At 34.8% G+C, this 17,602-nt stretch overlaps 1 protein-coding gene across 1 annotated transcript in view; it reads right to left on the bottom strand.

Annotated features, from left to right (window-relative positions):
* Positions 1-16,410: 16,410 nt before the first annotated feature.
* The window catches only part of LOC120417740 (coiled-coil domain-containing protein 85C-like), a 106,747-nt gene continuing 105,555 nt past the window's right edge, over positions 16,411-17,602 (bottom strand). The window contains exon 5 of the mRNA XM_039579898.2: positions 16,411-17,586. Within this exon, the coding sequence (XP_039435832.1) occupies positions 17,203-17,586 (384 nt within the window). The 3' untranslated portion in view covers positions 16,411-17,202. The remainder of the gene's footprint in view (positions 17,587-17,602) is intronic.

Genomic DNA, 17,602 nt, shown 5'->3' with positions numbered 1-17,602 from the left:
TTTTTCATTCTAGGCTCCGTACAAATTTAGGAGCTGGCCATAGAAAAGAGCTATTCAAAAATCTGTACAAAAAAGTATTTTTTTTAATAACTTATTATCACAGAAACTTGATTTTGACAAACCTCACCCCTTTATTTTATTCAGTTTTTGCTTTGTTTTATGGTATGACGGACGTTTTGTTTTTCAACAAGTTATGATTTGTTTTATTTGTGACTTTGAATTTGTGATTTTTATCAAAAATTCATTAATTTTTTTTTATAAAATTTGGATGTGAAATGAAATTTAGAATCAAAAAATACTTTTGTGATTTTTGATAAAATGCACCTTTTTCATTTTCACTCCATTTTAAAATTTAAAAAAAAGTTTTCGAAATACTGCCAATCCTCGTCCACCTCTGAAAAATATAGTTATTTGATATTTTTCTTTTAGTAAAAATATTTAATAAATTTTTATTCCTTACTTTTTTGACAATGTTGATCCGACCTTTAGTTTCTAAGGAAAGGGTGAAAAATTAAGAAAAGTTAGAGTTTAATTTTTTAACATGACAAAATTCATTTTTTTTTCTTTTTTAAATTTATGAGCCGACCTTTGGCTGCTGAGATTTGGCTTTATAAAGATTCAAAATTACGAAAGATGAGTTTTGTTATTTTGTAGAGAGTTGTCTCTGTTCTTAAAACATATTTTTTACATGAATTCAACTTTATTTAACCCTCTAATGTCCGAATTTTTTGGAATGTTTTTCCTCTGTTTTTAGAGGTTTTTAGAGGAACTTTTGATCTATGAAAAACTTTAATTTTCTTGCTTCATTTATTCAAACAAGTATAACAATCCTAAATTAAAAAAAAATATACAGTTCTTCTTTCCAATGCTTTTTTAAGATCAAAAATGGTTGAAAAATAGTTGAAAAATAGATTTTTGGCAAATTTTCATATCGGAGCCCACTAAAAGGCAAGGTTGGGTTGTAAAAGGTACAAAATAAAAAAAGACTTTATTTTTCTGAAAATTTCAATCTAATTATGGCTGTAACTCGAAAATGGTGCCTCTTATCAAAAAATCACAAAAGAATTCTTTGATTCCAAACTTTATTTTTAATCTAGAAAATGATTTTTAGATGCTTTGTCGGATAAATTTTCGATACTTTCAAAAAATCTTTCATAAATAAAAAATGTCGACGGTTTTGTTCGAACGCGAATCAATTCAACACGGAACGTCGGATCGAGGTGCTCTTTGTTGCGTTGGGTTCGTATAAGTCCAAGGAAGGTTCTTACGCCAAAAAGTTACAACTTTGGCCACTCTGGAAACGATTCCGGAAAATCTGCAGATTGTATGGGAAAAGTTTCGTAAAATCAAATTTTGATCACAGGAGGCAGAATAAGCAAAAAAGTTTAAAACGTCAACAAATGAAAAATGGCAGAACGAAGTTTGTCGGGTAAGGCTTGTTTTTCATAAAACCTTAACTTGGAAAAAAAACTAAACGTCCGCAATAAAAAAAACTCATATCAAAAATATTCAAAAAAAATCGATGAGGGTAAAGTTTGTCAAAATCAAGTATTTGAGATAAAAAGTGAATGCAAGAAGGTGAAATTTGTTTTCCATTTACCTATTTTTTCCAATGAATCCTTAACATATCCAAAAACTTTTCCAGGAAACATTTAAAACAATTGTTTTGCGAAATTCTAAAGAACAGCTCTTCTACGTTGGCTATCTAACTTTATTCAATATTGAATCCTATAAATTGTAAATTAAACAGTGCCTTTAAGAGAAACTTTAATAAATATGTTAATTTTCTGCACATAACTTAAATTCAATAACAAAATATATTTTGGTTAATCCAAATCGAACCAAAAATAAGTTTAGAAAAAACATGATAAATTAAATTTGTAACTTTGACCATGTATGTGATGTAAAAATAATGAACTGAGTTTAAAATTTTAACCATTTAGTTAAATCAATGCAATTTTTTCATAAAAGAATCAATGAATTCATGAAAAGATTCCTTTTCCTTGTTTAAATCAAAATCCTAAAAGGTTTAATTTTGTTGGAAAATACAAAAATAAATGTTTTTCAATGCATCTTATTCATAAACCACGTTTACACTTTTTTGAAAATCTAATCTAGGGTTACAAAAACTTAAACTAAAATGGCAATGGGCCAGATCAAAATAGTAAATTATTTCAACATTCAATCAAAATCAATAAAAAGTAAAATTGATGTTTGTTTGATGAATAACTGTAATTGTTTGTGAAAGAGATGAAACAATAATGTAGCCCCAGTACAACAAAGAAATTAAAAAAATATGAATATAAAATAAATATTTTTAATTTTTGCTTTTATTTTGTAGTAATGAAAAAATCATTTTGCATAGTGAAACTTTGAAATAGAAGGTATAAAATTTTAATCGCACAGTTAAATTTCTTAGTGTTTTTTAGGTCACCCACTTTTTCTTCACAATTTCTCCACACTGAGCTTTGTCACCGAGTATCACTGTCCGTATAATTGCCGGAACTGAAATCCGTCTTCTCATTTACCGATAATGACTTTTTAACACAAAATATCACTTTTGCCTCTATGTGTCTTCAGCAGCTCCGGCAGACGACGACGACGACGTCGTCAATAATAACATGACACTTTCTCCTCGCTTCGCTGTCGCGGTTCACGTGTGCACGCCCCAGCGCAAATAATTGGTCACTCAGTCAGCAGTTGATTGAAGCAGCTCCATTAAGCCACCATCACTTGGCTTACCTTCGGGTCACTTGTTTAAATGGCAAACGGACAAAAATCCCCCACGCACAACGACTTTTATGGACTCACATTCGGGCAGAGCAATGAACTTGGCGCTAAACTTTCAAATCCGTAGTTGGTAATTTTTAAGCACTTTCAATTAACACGTTTTTAAATCTCGGTTAGACACATTCAATTGATTTCCAGTAGAGATGCACCTCGATGCAGCGGCAGTAAAACTGCAGGTTGTTAGTAATCAACGATCCCACTGGAACCACAGCTGCTGAATCCCACCTTAGGAAGATGTTCAGTAACGTAGCAACGAAGAGATGCGCGCGCGCGATCCCACTGAAAAACACGTCCGTACCGTATGAAAGTCAACGACAAACTCAACGGGTCGGAGGTACATTGCAGCGATCATGCTGGTACCAGCCGTTGGACGATCGTTGGGGAGAAACTTGACTTGAACGGGTTTACACATCGGATGAGACATTACTGCGGGAGATGTTCGTGCAAGATGTGATGTTTATAGATACATGAGCGATGCAAACTGGTAAGACTGGCGACATTTTGAGGACATTGTTATTTTTTTTATCAAAAACAATTTTGAATCCATTCAAATATTTGGAACATTCTACAAATACCTTTTCAATTATTTTAATTTAAATATTATTTAAAGTCTGAAAAAAGAGAAATATTTTTTCCACTAAGACAAAAATAAATTTTGAAAAAATATGTAAAGAGAAAGCAAATCAATAACTGCAAAGTCCAATATCGGGCAAATATCAAACGATAGAGAACATCATTCCTTCACAAAAATCCTAATTATTGCTGGAAGTCATCAAGAAAGTACTCTCGTCCCGCAATAATGTCGTACCTCTCACGCACGAGCGAAATTTCTTTTCCATGTTTCTGTTTTGTTACTGAATTTCTTTTCCCAAACCGCAAACCACCATCACGGTAATGCCGTCTTCGCGTGGTTTACCTTGACTCTGGTCCACCACACCTTGCCAGCATCTCATCTCCGGTAAGTGGCAACGACCCAGACCCAGACCCGACCCATCGGCCTCATCGCGAAAAATGGTAGCTGCTGAGCAGCGCATAATGAGCGCATTATGCCAGCCTCACATAAATTAAGCTGATTGGAGCTGTGCTGTGGGACTTTTTCAGCTTTCAAACGACTCAAGATCAGCTGTGTGAGTTCCCCAGGGGTGTGTGATTATGACACCGTGGCTTGGATAATACCTGGACTGGGAAGAAAGAAAAAAATCGCTACAAATCGGTGTCTGTTGTGATTATTATGTCTGTAGAGCTTTTGAAGCGTCGTAATAGCCTGAGGGCATTCCCGTAAGTTATTTCGATTTTAGAGTATTTATTACGAAATCGATGTTATCAATACAACAATTTTGTGTGTTTTTAAATATGTGTTTTGGATGAAAGTACAGTCTAGACTCGAATATCTGAAGATTCGATAATCCGAAGGGCCTTCTTTTCAATATTTCTTTACCGCTATTTTGACCGCCATCTTGGATTAAAACAAAACAGCTGATTTTATTTGTTATTTTTTTTTTTCAAAAAGAGGTCTCCATACACATTTAAGAGCGAGTCCACGAGCAAAGCATACCCATCTCGCATCGACCTCACCAATCTGCCTGAAATTTTCAGGGGTTGTTTGTACATACAAAACTAGCATCTGGCCAAAATATGAGCACTCTAGGTCAACGGAAAGTGGGGCAAATCGGGACACAAAGTTTGAAGGCTCATAAACGTCAAAAATCTTAAAAAGTCTATTACTTTGGCAAAAATAAATTTAATTTCAAAATTCAAAATGCATCTGAAAGGGCTTAAAAAACGCAACAAAATGCAGGGTAGAGCATCCCAATTGGTTTAATCTAAAGGGAGTTATTGGCATTTTTGTGAAAAAATAGCATAATTTTCAAACTCAAATAAAAAAGTGTTCCATCCAGATATCAACTCGGTTCGAACTGCAGCTTGTAGGGGACATCTGGGACTACCATTTGAGACTGATAACGCTTTGGGTAAGGCAGTTTAACATATTAAATAGACACTTTTACTTTTAGTAAATTTTTTGGCTGTAAATTTTTGCTCGGGGGACCCCTTAGATCCCATTTTTTGGTGATAATTTTATCATATTCGTGTTCCTGAGACAATTTCACAATAGAAACATACATAAAAATGTTTATTTTGACCCATTTTAACCCTTTAAAAAACAAAAGTTAAAAAAAATCTTCGATTCACATTTATTGAAAATCAAGCTCGTTTCCAAGGATACTAGATGACACCAGAAAAATGCAGCTTCTTAATTTTTTTTAAACTTTCATTTTTTAAATGGTTAAAATGGATCAAAATAAACATTTTTATGCATGTTTCTATTGTGAAATTGTCTCAGAAACACGAATATGATAAAATTATCACCAGAAAATGGGATCTAAGGGGTCCTCCGAGCAAAAATTTACAACCAAAAAATTCACTAAAAGTAAAAGTGTCTATTTAATATGCTAAACTGCCTTACCCAAAGCGTTCTCAGTCTCAAATGGTAGTCTTAGATGTCCCCTACAAGCTGCAGTTCGAACCAAGTTGATATCTGGATGGAACACTTTTTTATTTGAGTTTGAAAATTATGCTATTTTTCACAAAAATGCCAATAACTCCCTTTAGATTAAACCAATTGGGATGCTCTACCCTGCATTTTGTTGCGTTTTTTAAGCCCTTCCAGATGCATTTTGAATTTTGAAATTATATTGATTTTTGCCAAAGTTATAGACTTTTTAAGATTTTTGACGTTTTTGAACCATCAAACTTTGTGTCCCGATTTGCCCCACTTCCCGTTGACCTAGAGTGCTCATATTTTGGCCAGATGCTAGTTTTATATGTACAAACAACCCCTGAAAATTTCAGGCAGATTGGTGAGGTCCAAACGACGTCCCATACAAAGGGGTATGCCCTGTTCGTGGACTTGCTCTTAAAGGCTGTTGTTCATGCAAATATGGTTTGAATGCATTAGAAAATCTTTATATTGAAAAGAGATGATTTTAAAAATAATCCAATTCTTAAAAAGTAATCATCAAGTATTTTATAGTCATAAGTTTAAATAAATAAAGTGTGGTAAAAAAATCTTTTTGCGGAGCTGCAAATCACAAGTTTATAAAAAACAATTCTAGAGTTTTTTTTAAAAAAAAGGTCCAATAAGCTATTGTGTTTCATATGTTTTTAGGACCTAATAAAAAAAGTCTAGAATTAAAACTGGAGGTGAAATGATAATCGACACAGGAAAATGCGTATTACATCGTTTTCAGTTTGTTGCACGTCTATTTTCGTTGAAATTTAAAAAATCCAATAAAAGATGGCATTGTTTTGAAAAAAAAAATGTTTTGAAACTAAAAAAAATCAGCTTTACACTAGGTTGCTACAAATTTTAATTAAAGTTCTTGATAAAACTCGATAAATAAAATTGTTAATACAAATTTAAGTGCAATTAACTGAAATTAATCTAAATCAGAATCATTTGAAGCATGTCTGGATTAATAAAAATTTTTGTTAAAAGTTTGTTTAATTTTCAAACCGCAATTTTTTTCACAGCAATTTTTTTGTAAGATCTTTTTTTTAATGAATACGGCCGACGCAAATATCTTTCAAAATTTTTGTTCCTTGGCTCTGGCCTGGGTCAAGGAGGGCAAAAAAATAAAATATATATATATTAGCCTGTCCCATTTTGAGGTCATGTCGAGGAATTTCAGGTGCTCACTTCTTAAATGATAGATTATGATGTTAGGAACAATGTTTTCTTAGACAAGAAAAAATAATAAAATACTTTCTCGCACCCCCTAGTCGATATACTGAAAAAAGTCACTTTTTTTAACAAATTTTCTAAAATCGCTTGGAATCAATACAAAAACTGTTTCGATCAGGTGTGTATTATCTTCAAACGATAGGTTTTTGTCCATAGATTAAGATGCACTATCAATATTGGACCAAAATTTAAGTTTTTGGACTCTCCCAGGCGAATTTGTGTCGAAAAAATCGCATTTTTTCGAAACTTTTTTCAGAAATGTTCATTTAATTTAGGGTAGCCTATTTTTCCCAGTGAAACCAATACATGCAGCTTGTAGGAAATTTCATGGCGAACATTTTTCCCTCTGAGAAAATGCATTTTCGACACTCCAGAGCCGAGATATTTGAGTTTTAGTGAGGAAAAAAGTGCCAATTTTCAAAATTTCTCAGAATTCAGAAGCAAGGCCTACTAATTACACGATGTAGCAAGCATATGTCTCAAAGGTCAAGGTATGTTTTTTTATAGTAATTTTGGCCGCTGAATCCAAATCTGAAATCAAATTTCGTGTAAACAGTGATGTTTTGGAGCTACACCCTTTTGGAATGTTATTTGCGTGTTTAAGAGGCATTTTTTGTAAATATTACTCGGTTTGTTTTAGAGGTCGTATCGAGGTGCTCCGATTTGGATGAAACTTTCAGCGTTTGTTTGTCTATACATGAGATGAGGGAAGTGGGGTAAAACGGGCATTGAAGTTTGAATTTTCCAAGGATTTCGAATATGACAAAATTGAGACTAAAAAGTGCCGCTATGGATGCTGTAGGGACAATAACTAACGTTGTAAAATGTTTGTTATAGAAAAATCGAAAAACTATGAGAAAAACTGCGATTGGCCAAAAAGTTATTACCGTAGGCTTATAGTCCATGAAATTCCCTAACTTTTGAACTAAAAGAGTATGGGTGTTGGAGGCAGCTGCAAAAAGATATTGAGTTTTTAAAAAAATCCATTTTTAACAGTAATTTGCAAAAGCTATGAGAAAAAGTTAAACCAATCCTGGATGTCTATGGCTCATTTTGAAGTGCTTCAAAAGACCTTTCGAATGCATCTAAGAGAGTTTTGAATTGATGAAGTTTTACTAAAATGCGAGCAATTTTAAGATTTTATATGTTTTTTGGACCTCAAAATTCAATGCCCGTTTTACCCCACTTCCCTTTGTCGTCGAGGTCTCATATTTCACATGAGTACATCTCATGTATAGACAAACAAACGCTGAATGTTTCATCCAAATCGGAGCACCTCTATACGACCTCTAGAACAAACCGAGTAATATTTACAAAAACTGCCTCTTAAACACGCAAATAACATTCCAAAAGGGTGTAGCTCCAAAACATCACTGTTTACACGAAATTTGATTTCAGATTTGGATTCAGCGGCCAAAATTACTATAAAAAAACATACCTTGACCTTTGAGACATATGCTTGCTACATCGTGTAATTAGTAGGCCTTGCTTCTGAATTCTGAGAAATTTTGAAAATTGGCACTTTTTTCCTCACTAAAACTCAAATATCTCGGCTCTGGAGTGTCGAAAATGCATTTTCTCAGAGGGAAAAATGTTTGCCATGAAATTTCCTACAAGCTGCATGTATTGGTTTCACTGGGAAAAATAGGCTACCCTAAATTAAATGAACATTTCTGAAAAAAGTTTCGAAAAAATGCGATTTTTTCGACACAAATTCGCCTGGGAGAGTCCAAAAACTTAAATTTTGGTCCAATATTGATAGTGCATCTTAATCTATGGACAAAAACCTATCGTTTGAAGATAATACACACCTGATCGAAACAGTTTTTGTATTGATTCCAAGCGATTTTAGAAAATTTGTTAAAAAAAGTGACTTTTTTCAGTATATCGACTAGGGGGTGCGAGAAAGTATTTTATTATTTTTTCTTGTCTAAGAAAACATTGTTCCTAACATCATAATCTATCATTTAAGAAGTGAGCACCTGAAATTCCTCGACATGACCTCAAAATGGGACAGGCTAATATATATATATAAAAATTTAAATAACAAGTCATAGTCTCAACATTAGAATACAAAATTTGTTTTATAAATTCGATACTAAACATCGAACATTTTCAAAAAAGCAAAAGATTTTTCATCAACCCAAACATGCTAAAAATGATTCTAAACGCATTGTGAATTGAATTCAGCTGGTTGCACTTTAATTTCCATTAAAATTTTGAAGCTTTTTGAAAAAAAAAATTTTTGCTCCTTGTTTTTCGGACCAGCTTTTAAGGGGGGGATGACAAAAACTTTAAATAAAATTTGTACCAGCCTAATTGCATGTCAACTCTACGGGTGTATAATGCATTTTCAAATGTTTTTTTCATTGAAATGTTGAAATTTTGACTTGTAACTTCAGTTGTTACCTGATTTTTAAAATATTACTTTGATTAAGTAGAGCTATTAAATTTAAAAAATATGCTTTAAAAATACAAATTTATAATTTATTTAGGCCGCTGCAATTTTTTTTTTTGAAGTTTACGCTCTCCAACTCTGATCAAAGTCAAGCGAGAGGGGACCAAAAAAAGGAAATAAACATTTGAATGAAAAAAATAATTTAAAAATGAATATTAAAGCACGTCAGTTATTCTGCTTTCATTAGTTTTTAAAATGTTAAGTATTAATCCGGGCAGACGGTAATAACTAAATTCATGCCATTTCAATAACAAATATTGTTAAAATAACAGAAAATGTTATGGATTCTTCTTGAAAAATCCATTTTTGAATAAGAGTTTAATAAGTTTAATAACAGTTTATGTTATCATAACTAAATTTGTTATTGGTCTGATATTGGTTGAAAGCCAAAACAACTTGGTAATAAAAATTTTTGTTATGGAAGAATAACTCCAACTGTTATTGGGATGATCGGATTAGTTGTTAAAATAACAAAAAATAATAACAAAGATTTGTTCGAAGAATTACTCAAAATGTTATTAGCATGTTATTACAATAACAATCCAATAACCAATAAATGTTATTGGCCCAGTATTTTCAAATATCAAAAAATGTTATTCCCAAGTTATTTCCGTCTGCTCGGGAAGGACTTTTTTTCACGAATATTTTTATTTTATTTGCAGTGCTGTATATCGGAATTTCACATTTTTTTTAAAAAAAAAGGCCTCAAAATGCCTATGATGATAAACAACGCAAAAAAATACATGTCTAATTAATTTCAGTTTATAAGACTACTATTTCCATACTAAAATGTTTTTTTTTTTTTCGTCCCATGATTTTTTGGCTACATAAACTTTGAAATGTATTTGCAACGGCCTTTTTATAGTGTTTCGGAGATCTTTTCAACTACAGCGAAATCATGTATCATTAGATATAATTCGTTTGCTAAACTAGTTCAACAAAAACAAAAAAGCTGGTGCAAAATACTGCTTATACAGTTTGTTTTAAATCACCCCGAGCAGACGGAAATAACTTGGGAATAACATTTTTTGATATTTGAAAAAACTAGGCCAATAACATTTTATGTTTTTTAAAACATGATTTGTTATTCGTCGTTATGATTTTTTTGTTATTGGACTGTTATTGTAATAACAGACTAAAGATTTCATAACACTTTCTGTTATTTTAACAGTATTTGTTATTGAAATGGCATGAAATTTGTTATTACCGTTTGCCCGGGACTCAATTATCATTTTCAAAGTCATGTGTGATTGGCTTATTGATAGATATTGGTTGGTCCATGAAGTTCTGGGCTTTTAAAATAAAAACTAATGAACCAAATTCAGTTTATCAGAACCTCTGTTTTATTTCTGTGTCAAATAAAATACTTCTGCTTAACTTCACAAAACAGCGTTTATTCGACAACGTCTTTATTGCTGCGCACTCGGAAACGGAATGAATGAATCGTCGAGAAAGAGCGAGAACGTCAACAAAAGGCTTAACTCTAGTCGTTCACAAACTACGTAACGCAACAACCTCTTTTAAATCAATTTTACCAAGAAAATTTTGTTTCATTTCGTTATAATCTAAAATTTCTCTAATCAGCGTTTTCGCAATATTGAAGATGAAGATGAAAAATACTCAGTTTTGTTTTAGATTCTCAAATGTTATAATCCAGTGCCTACAATACACATTAGTTATGTCCATTTATAAATAATGTCAAATATCCACATTTTCATCTCTCCGTTCATTACTAATAGATGAAGAATTATCCAGCAATACAAACCATCTCAATCATAATCTCGTTAAATCTAACCACACTGTCTCCCCTTTCAGTAATTTAGATTTAACCACACGGCATACCCTCGGGCCACCATTAGTCATATCCGCACGTGGTCGGCGCCACAACCACCGGGCGCGGTCACCACACAGCTGGGTCCAACGCAGTCCGCAAGAAAGTGAAACCCATCTCGCCAAATTACTGTAACATCCTCCGCAGAAAGAAACAAAACTGGTTATTTGCGTTAATCGGCAATTTTAACCCACAGCTCCATCTCCAGCTTCAGCTGGATAGTTTGACCGCATGGTCCGATCCAATCCTACGGACCCCCGGAGAAAGAGACCCACACCGCAAACCTACTGGAATTATGGAGTTATGGAAGAGTCATGCGGCGACGACGACCTCGTAAAACCAGACTCACCCCGCCAGCGGTAGACAGTCAGCGGGCAAGCTTCATGACCGTTAATGGTTTATTTACGTTTTCACTTTCCTTCAGAAGTAGGTATGGGGTTGAGGAGCTTCTGGTTTGCATCGGCGGAATCTACGGAAGCAAACAGACTGTCTCGAAGGAAAGTATATGAGATACAACATGCCGACAGGTTTTATGGGTTGGAAAAACTATAAATTAGTGGATTTAGTTTATTAAATCAGCATTTTACAAGAACTTTGAAGAAGCCATTGAACAAGACCGCCAATGACCCTTTAATCAGTAGCAAACTCATCGCTCATCAAGTTGATTCTCCCCTTCAGAATCTCCAATCCAAACACACTCATCACCCCCAGCCCTTATTATACAATCTTCATCGAGTAAACAAACAAACTGATGATGAGCGGGGCACCTTTTTGAGTTACTGCTGATGAGCAGCAGAAACCTCTTCAAATATCGAGTGGTGGATGCAACGGCGAATGTTTATGCAACCAATTTCAGGTGATTTGAACGATTTTGTTTCGGGAGCAGTGCACTCGAGCGTGTGAGCGTTTTGCTCTCTTTTAGTGGTGAAGGTCATAGAGAAAGACTAAATGAAGAGAGGAAAATGTGGCTTAATAACTTTGATCTTAACCTGGAATATCATTAATCCTGCTCTAGTGGACAATGTTTAAATATTCAGGTAATTTAGAGTAAAAAAAACAGTGATTTTTTCTGAGGAAATCAAAAATATCGTTAACGTCCAAATTAAAAATGGGTCTCGTGGCGCAGGGGTAGCGGCTTCGGCTGCCGATCCCGATGATGCTATGAGACGCGGGTTCGATTCCCGCCTTATCCACTGAGCTTCTATCGGATGGTGAAGTAAAACGTCGGTCCCGGTTTCTCCTGTCTCGTCAGAGGCGCTGGAGCAGAAATCCCACGTTAGAGGAAGGCCATGCCCCGGGGGGCGTAGTGCCAATAGTTTCGTTTTTCCAAATTAAAAATTAGTTTAATTGATGTTTTCTTGATTTTCTTGAGTTTCGTGAATTTCTTGAATTTCTTGAAATTCTTGAATTTCTTAACTTTCTTGAATTTCTTAAATTTCTTAAATTTCTTGAACTTCTTGAAATTCTTGAATTTCTTGATTTTTTTGAATTTCTTGAATTTCCTGAATTTCTTGAATTTCTTGAATTTCTTGAATTTGTGGAATTTCTTGAATTTCTTGAATTTCTTGAATTTCTTGAATTTCTTTAATATCTTGAATTTCTTCAATTGCTTGAATTTCTTGAATTTCTTGAATTTTTTGATTTTCTTGATTTTCTTGATTTTCTTGATTTTTTTGATTTTCTTGATTTTCTTGATTTTCTTGATTTTCTTGATTTTCTTGGTTTTCTTGATTTTCTTGATTTTCTTGATTTTCTTGATTTGCTTGATTTTCTTGATTTTCTTGATTTTCTTGATTTTCTTGATTTTCTTGATTTTCTTGATTTTCTTGATTTTCTTGATTTTCTTGATTTTCTTGATTTTCTTGATTTTCTTGATTTTCTTGATTTTCTTGATTTTCTTGATTTTCTTGATTTTCTTGATTTTCTTGATTTTCTTGATTTTCTTGATTTTCTTGATTTTCTTGATTTTCTTGATTTTCTTGATTTTCTTGATTTTCTTGATTTTCTTGATTTTCTTGATTTTCTTGATTTTCTTGATTTTCTTGATTTTCTTGATTTTCTTGATTTTCTTGATTTTCTTGATTTTCTTGATTTTCTTGATTTTCTTGATTTTCTTGATTTTCTTGATTTTCTTGATTTTCTTGATTTTCTTGATTTTCATGATTTTCTTGATTTTCTTGATTTTCTTGATTTTCTTGATTTTCTTAATTTTCTTGATTTTCTTGATTTTCTTGATTTTCTTGATTTTCTTGATTTTCTTGATTTTCTTGATTTTCTTGATTTTCTTGATTTTCTTGATTTTCTTGATTTTCTTGATTTTCTTGATTTTCTTGATTTTCTTGATTTTCTTGATTTTCTTTATTTTTTTGATTTTTTTTTTTTGATTTTCTATATTTTTTTTAATTTATTTTAATTTCTTGAAGTTGAAAGATTCTTTTTAAATAATTAAAAAAAAAGAAAAAAAACTAGCAATTTTTTAATTTGATCTCGAAAATTCTCATTGTACCCCGGCAGTCCCCTTTATGCGAGCTAGTATGAAATTTGGCCCTTGCCACAGTTTACTTTCAACTGTGGCACACAATGGTTCAAATCGAAGATAGTCAAGATTCAAATCGGAGCATTGAAATTTAGCCAAGACACAAGCATTGAAATATTTCAGATGAACCCGAGTAGAACTTGACGGTGAATTTTGTAGTTGCTTCTACGGTTTTTTCATTTTGAAATTGGTTGGAATGGAAAATAAATATGACAAAAGGTAAAGCTTTCATATTTCAGTTGATTTGCCTTCCTCACTGAGGTAAGGCTATAATCCTGCTCTGAAAATGAACTTTTGATTAAAAGCTCCTAGACCCACCTTCATGTATACATATCGACTCAGAATCGAAAACTGAACAAATGTCTGTGTGTGTGTATGTGTGTGTGTATGTGTGTGTGTATGTGTGTGTGTATGTGTGTGTGTATGTGTGTGTATGTATGTATGTGACCAAAATTCTCACTGAGTTTTCTCAGCACTGGCTGAACCGATTTTGACCAAACCAGTTGCATTCGACTTGGTTTAGGGTCCCATACATCGCTATTGAATTGTTTGAAGTTTCGATAAGTAGTTCAAAAGTTATGTATAAAAATGTGTTTTCACAAATATCCGGATCTCAATTATATGCATGTAAACGATGTCCGGATCCATCATCCGACCCATCGTTGGTTAGGTAATTGAAAGGGCTTTCCAATGAGTACAAAACATTGAAGATCTGGCAACCCTGCCTCGAGTTATTACCACATAAGTGATATTTATGTACTTTTTTGAAGCCGGATCCCACTTAAATGTATGTAAACGATGTCCGGATCCATCATCCGACCCATCGTAGGTTAGGCAATTGAAAGGGCTTTCCAATGAGTCCAAAACATTGATGATCTGGCAACCCTGTCTCGTGTTATTACCACTTCAGTGAAATTTATGTACTTTTTGAAGCCGGATCTCACTTAAATGTATGTAAACGATGTCCGGATCCATCATCCGACCCATCGTAGGTTAGGCAATTGAAAGGGCTTTCCAATGAGTCCAAAACATTGAAGATCTGGCAACCCTGTCTCGAGTTATTACCACATAAGTGATATTTATGTACTTTTTTGAAGCCGGATCTCACTTAAATGTATGTAAACGATGTCCGGATCCATCATCCGACCCATCGTTGGTTAGGTTATTGAAAGGGTTTTCCAAAGAGTCCAAAACACTGAAGATCTGGCAACCCTGTCTCGAGTTTTTACCACATAAGTGATATTTATGTACTTTTTTGAAGCCGGATCTCACTTAAATGTATGTAAACGATGTCCGGATTCATCATCCGACCCATCGTTGGTTAGGCAATTGAAAGGGCTTTCCAAAGTGTCCAAAACATTGAAGATCTGACAACCCTGTCTCGAGTTATTACCACATAAGTGATATTTATGTACTTTTTTGAAGCCGGATCTCACTTAAATGTATGTAAACGATGTCCGGATCCATCATCCGACCCATCGTTGGTTAGGTTATTGAAAGGGCTTTCCAATGAGTCAAAAACATTGAAGATCTGGCAACCCTGTCTCGTGTTATTACCACTTCAGTGAAATTTATGTACTTTTTGAAGCCGGATCTCACTTAAATGTATGTAAACTATGTCCGGATCCATCATCCGACCCATCGTTGGTTAGGCAATTGAAAGGGCTTTCCAAAGAGTCCAAAACATTGAAGATCTGGCAACCCTGTCTCGAGTTATTACCACATAAGTGATATTTATGTACTTTTTTGAAGCCGGATCTCACTTAAATGTATGTAAACGATGTCCGGATCCATCATCCGACCCATCGTTGGTTAGGTTATTGAAAGGGCTTTCCAATGAGTCAAAAACATTGAAGATCTGGCAACCCTGTCTCGTGTTATTACCACTTCAGTGAAATTTATGTACTTTTTGAAGCCGGATCTCACTTAAATGTATGTAAACGATGTCCGGATCCATCATCCGACCCATCGTTGGTTAGGCAATTGAAAGGGCTTTCCAAAGAGTCCAAAACATAGAAGATCTGGCAACCCTGTCTCGAGTTATTACCACATAAGTGATATTTATGTACTTTTTTGAAGCCGGATCTCACTTAAATGTATGTAAACGATGTCCGGATCCATCATCCGACCCATCGTTGGTTAGGTTATTGAAAGGGCTTTCCAATGAGTCAAAAACATTGAAGATCTGGCAACCCTGTCTCGTGTTATTACCACTTCAGTGAAATTTATGTACTTTTTGAAGCCGGATCTCACTTAAATGTATGTAAACGATGTCCGGATCCATCATCCGACCCATCGTTGGTTAGGCAATTGAAAGGGCTTTCCAAAGAGTCCAAAACATAGAAGATCTGGCAACCCTGTCTCGAGTTATTACCACATAAGTGATATTTATGTACTTTTTTGAAGCCGGATCTCACTTAAATGTATGTAAACGATGTCCGGATCCATCATCCGACCCATCGTTGGTTAGGTTATTGAAAGGGCTTTCCAATGAGTCAAAAACATTGAAGATCTGGCAACCCTGTCTCGTGTTATTACCACTTCAGTGAAATTTATGTACTTTTTGAAGCCGGATCTCACTTAAATGTATGTAAACGATGTCCGGATCCATCATCCGACCCATCGTTGGTTAGGCAATTGAAAGGGCTTTCCAAAGAGTCCAAAACATTGAAGATCTGGCAACCCTGTCTCGAGTTATTACCACATAAGTGATATTTATGTACTTTTTTGAAGCCGGATCTCACTTAAATGTATGTAAACGATGTCCGGATCCATCATCCGACCCATCGTTGGTTAGGCAATTGAAAGGGCTTTCCAAAGAGTCCAAAACATTGAAGATCTGGCAACCCTGTCTCGAGTTATTACCACATAAGTTATATCTGTGTTCTTTTTTTCTGGATCTAAAAAAATGCTGAAATGTGTGTCCCAACCACTCATATTACCCATTTTTGGTAAAAAGTGAGGAAGGCATCAACCACATAGGTGGATTAAGTTAGTTTTTTTATATACGTTAGATTTAAGGGATTTTCTTTCATTAAAACATCAAGCCAGCGTTTCTTCTCAATAACAACCGTTTAATAAGTGTAAAAATTATGTATATAAAAACAACTCTAACAAAGAAATCCTCGCGGATACACAGATACATAGCGCTGAAATATTATTCCATATTTTTTCAAGTTCTCCTTTACACACATGTTACATATTGTTAAAAAGCCCTATTCAATCATATTTTAAGTGTACACTTTATACAAGCTGCTCCATAAACATTCCTTTCACTATCCGTTGGGTGTTTCTGCCAGTCAAAACCAGTTACCTTTAAAAAACGGCCACAACGTGCGCCTTAAATAGCCAAAAGAATTCCGCGCGTTAGGAGCTCCTCTCGTTACTCTCGTTCTGCCCGGTAATTACACTGTCTGCACAACCTCCTCCTCCACAACAATTTCTTCTTAAAGCCCGGTAAGAAGACGGGGGAGGGAGGGGAAAGTATAAATATAAACGATGATAAATACTTTCGGTTAATTCTAATTGAATAGGTTAGGCTGGGTTTCGATTCGTTTTCCTTTTTTCCGAGTGTGTTGTTTGCCTTCCTTTTTTTTTGTTTGGAAGAAGGTTGATCCTTTCTGTACATTTAAAAAGTGAGTTCTTTTAGGTTAGATTTTTGCTTTTTTTAAGAACGCGTGCCTTTGCCCATCTCAATTCTATTTTTCTGAAGAATCATTATAATTAATTTGTACATCATCAAGGAAGAGGAGAACTAGCTTTTCAAGTTCAAGTTCTTGATGAGTGCTGCTGCTGTTGAGGCTTTCCGCTGAGTCACGTGGCCATGATCCGCACACGTGGTCCAATCAGACGTGCTGATCGATGCCGGTGTTGGGCGCGTCCTCGAGCTTTCGCCACACAACATTGCACATTTCGCGGACGAGGGCCTTTTCTCCGTCGTCCAGCGCGTCCGGAACCAGGTTCGGACCGATTCGTTCCCGCTCGAGCTGCTCGCGGACTTCGAGGACCTGAAGCGCTCGGACGACGGCTTCGGGGCGGCCCGAAATAGGATCCATGACGATTTGTTGTTGTTGTTGCTTTCCCTCTGGGACGTGGCCGTTGGATGTGGGGTTCAGGGGGACGTTCTTCAGGATGGCGCAGCGTTCCTCCTCCAGCTGCCGTATTCGGGACTCGAGCGAGCGGACGTACTGCAGGGTTTGGTCGCTAAGCGGAGACCGGATGGTGAGGTCCTTGAATTGGAAAATT

This window comes from Culex pipiens, chromosome 2 (assembly GCF_016801865.2).
Source record: "Culex pipiens pallens isolate TS chromosome 2, TS_CPP_V2, whole genome shotgun sequence".
In the NCBI taxonomy this organism is placed as follows: domain Eukaryota; kingdom Metazoa; phylum Arthropoda; class Insecta; order Diptera; family Culicidae; genus Culex; species Culex pipiens.
This window is presented reverse-complemented; position numbering and strand designations above follow the sequence as displayed.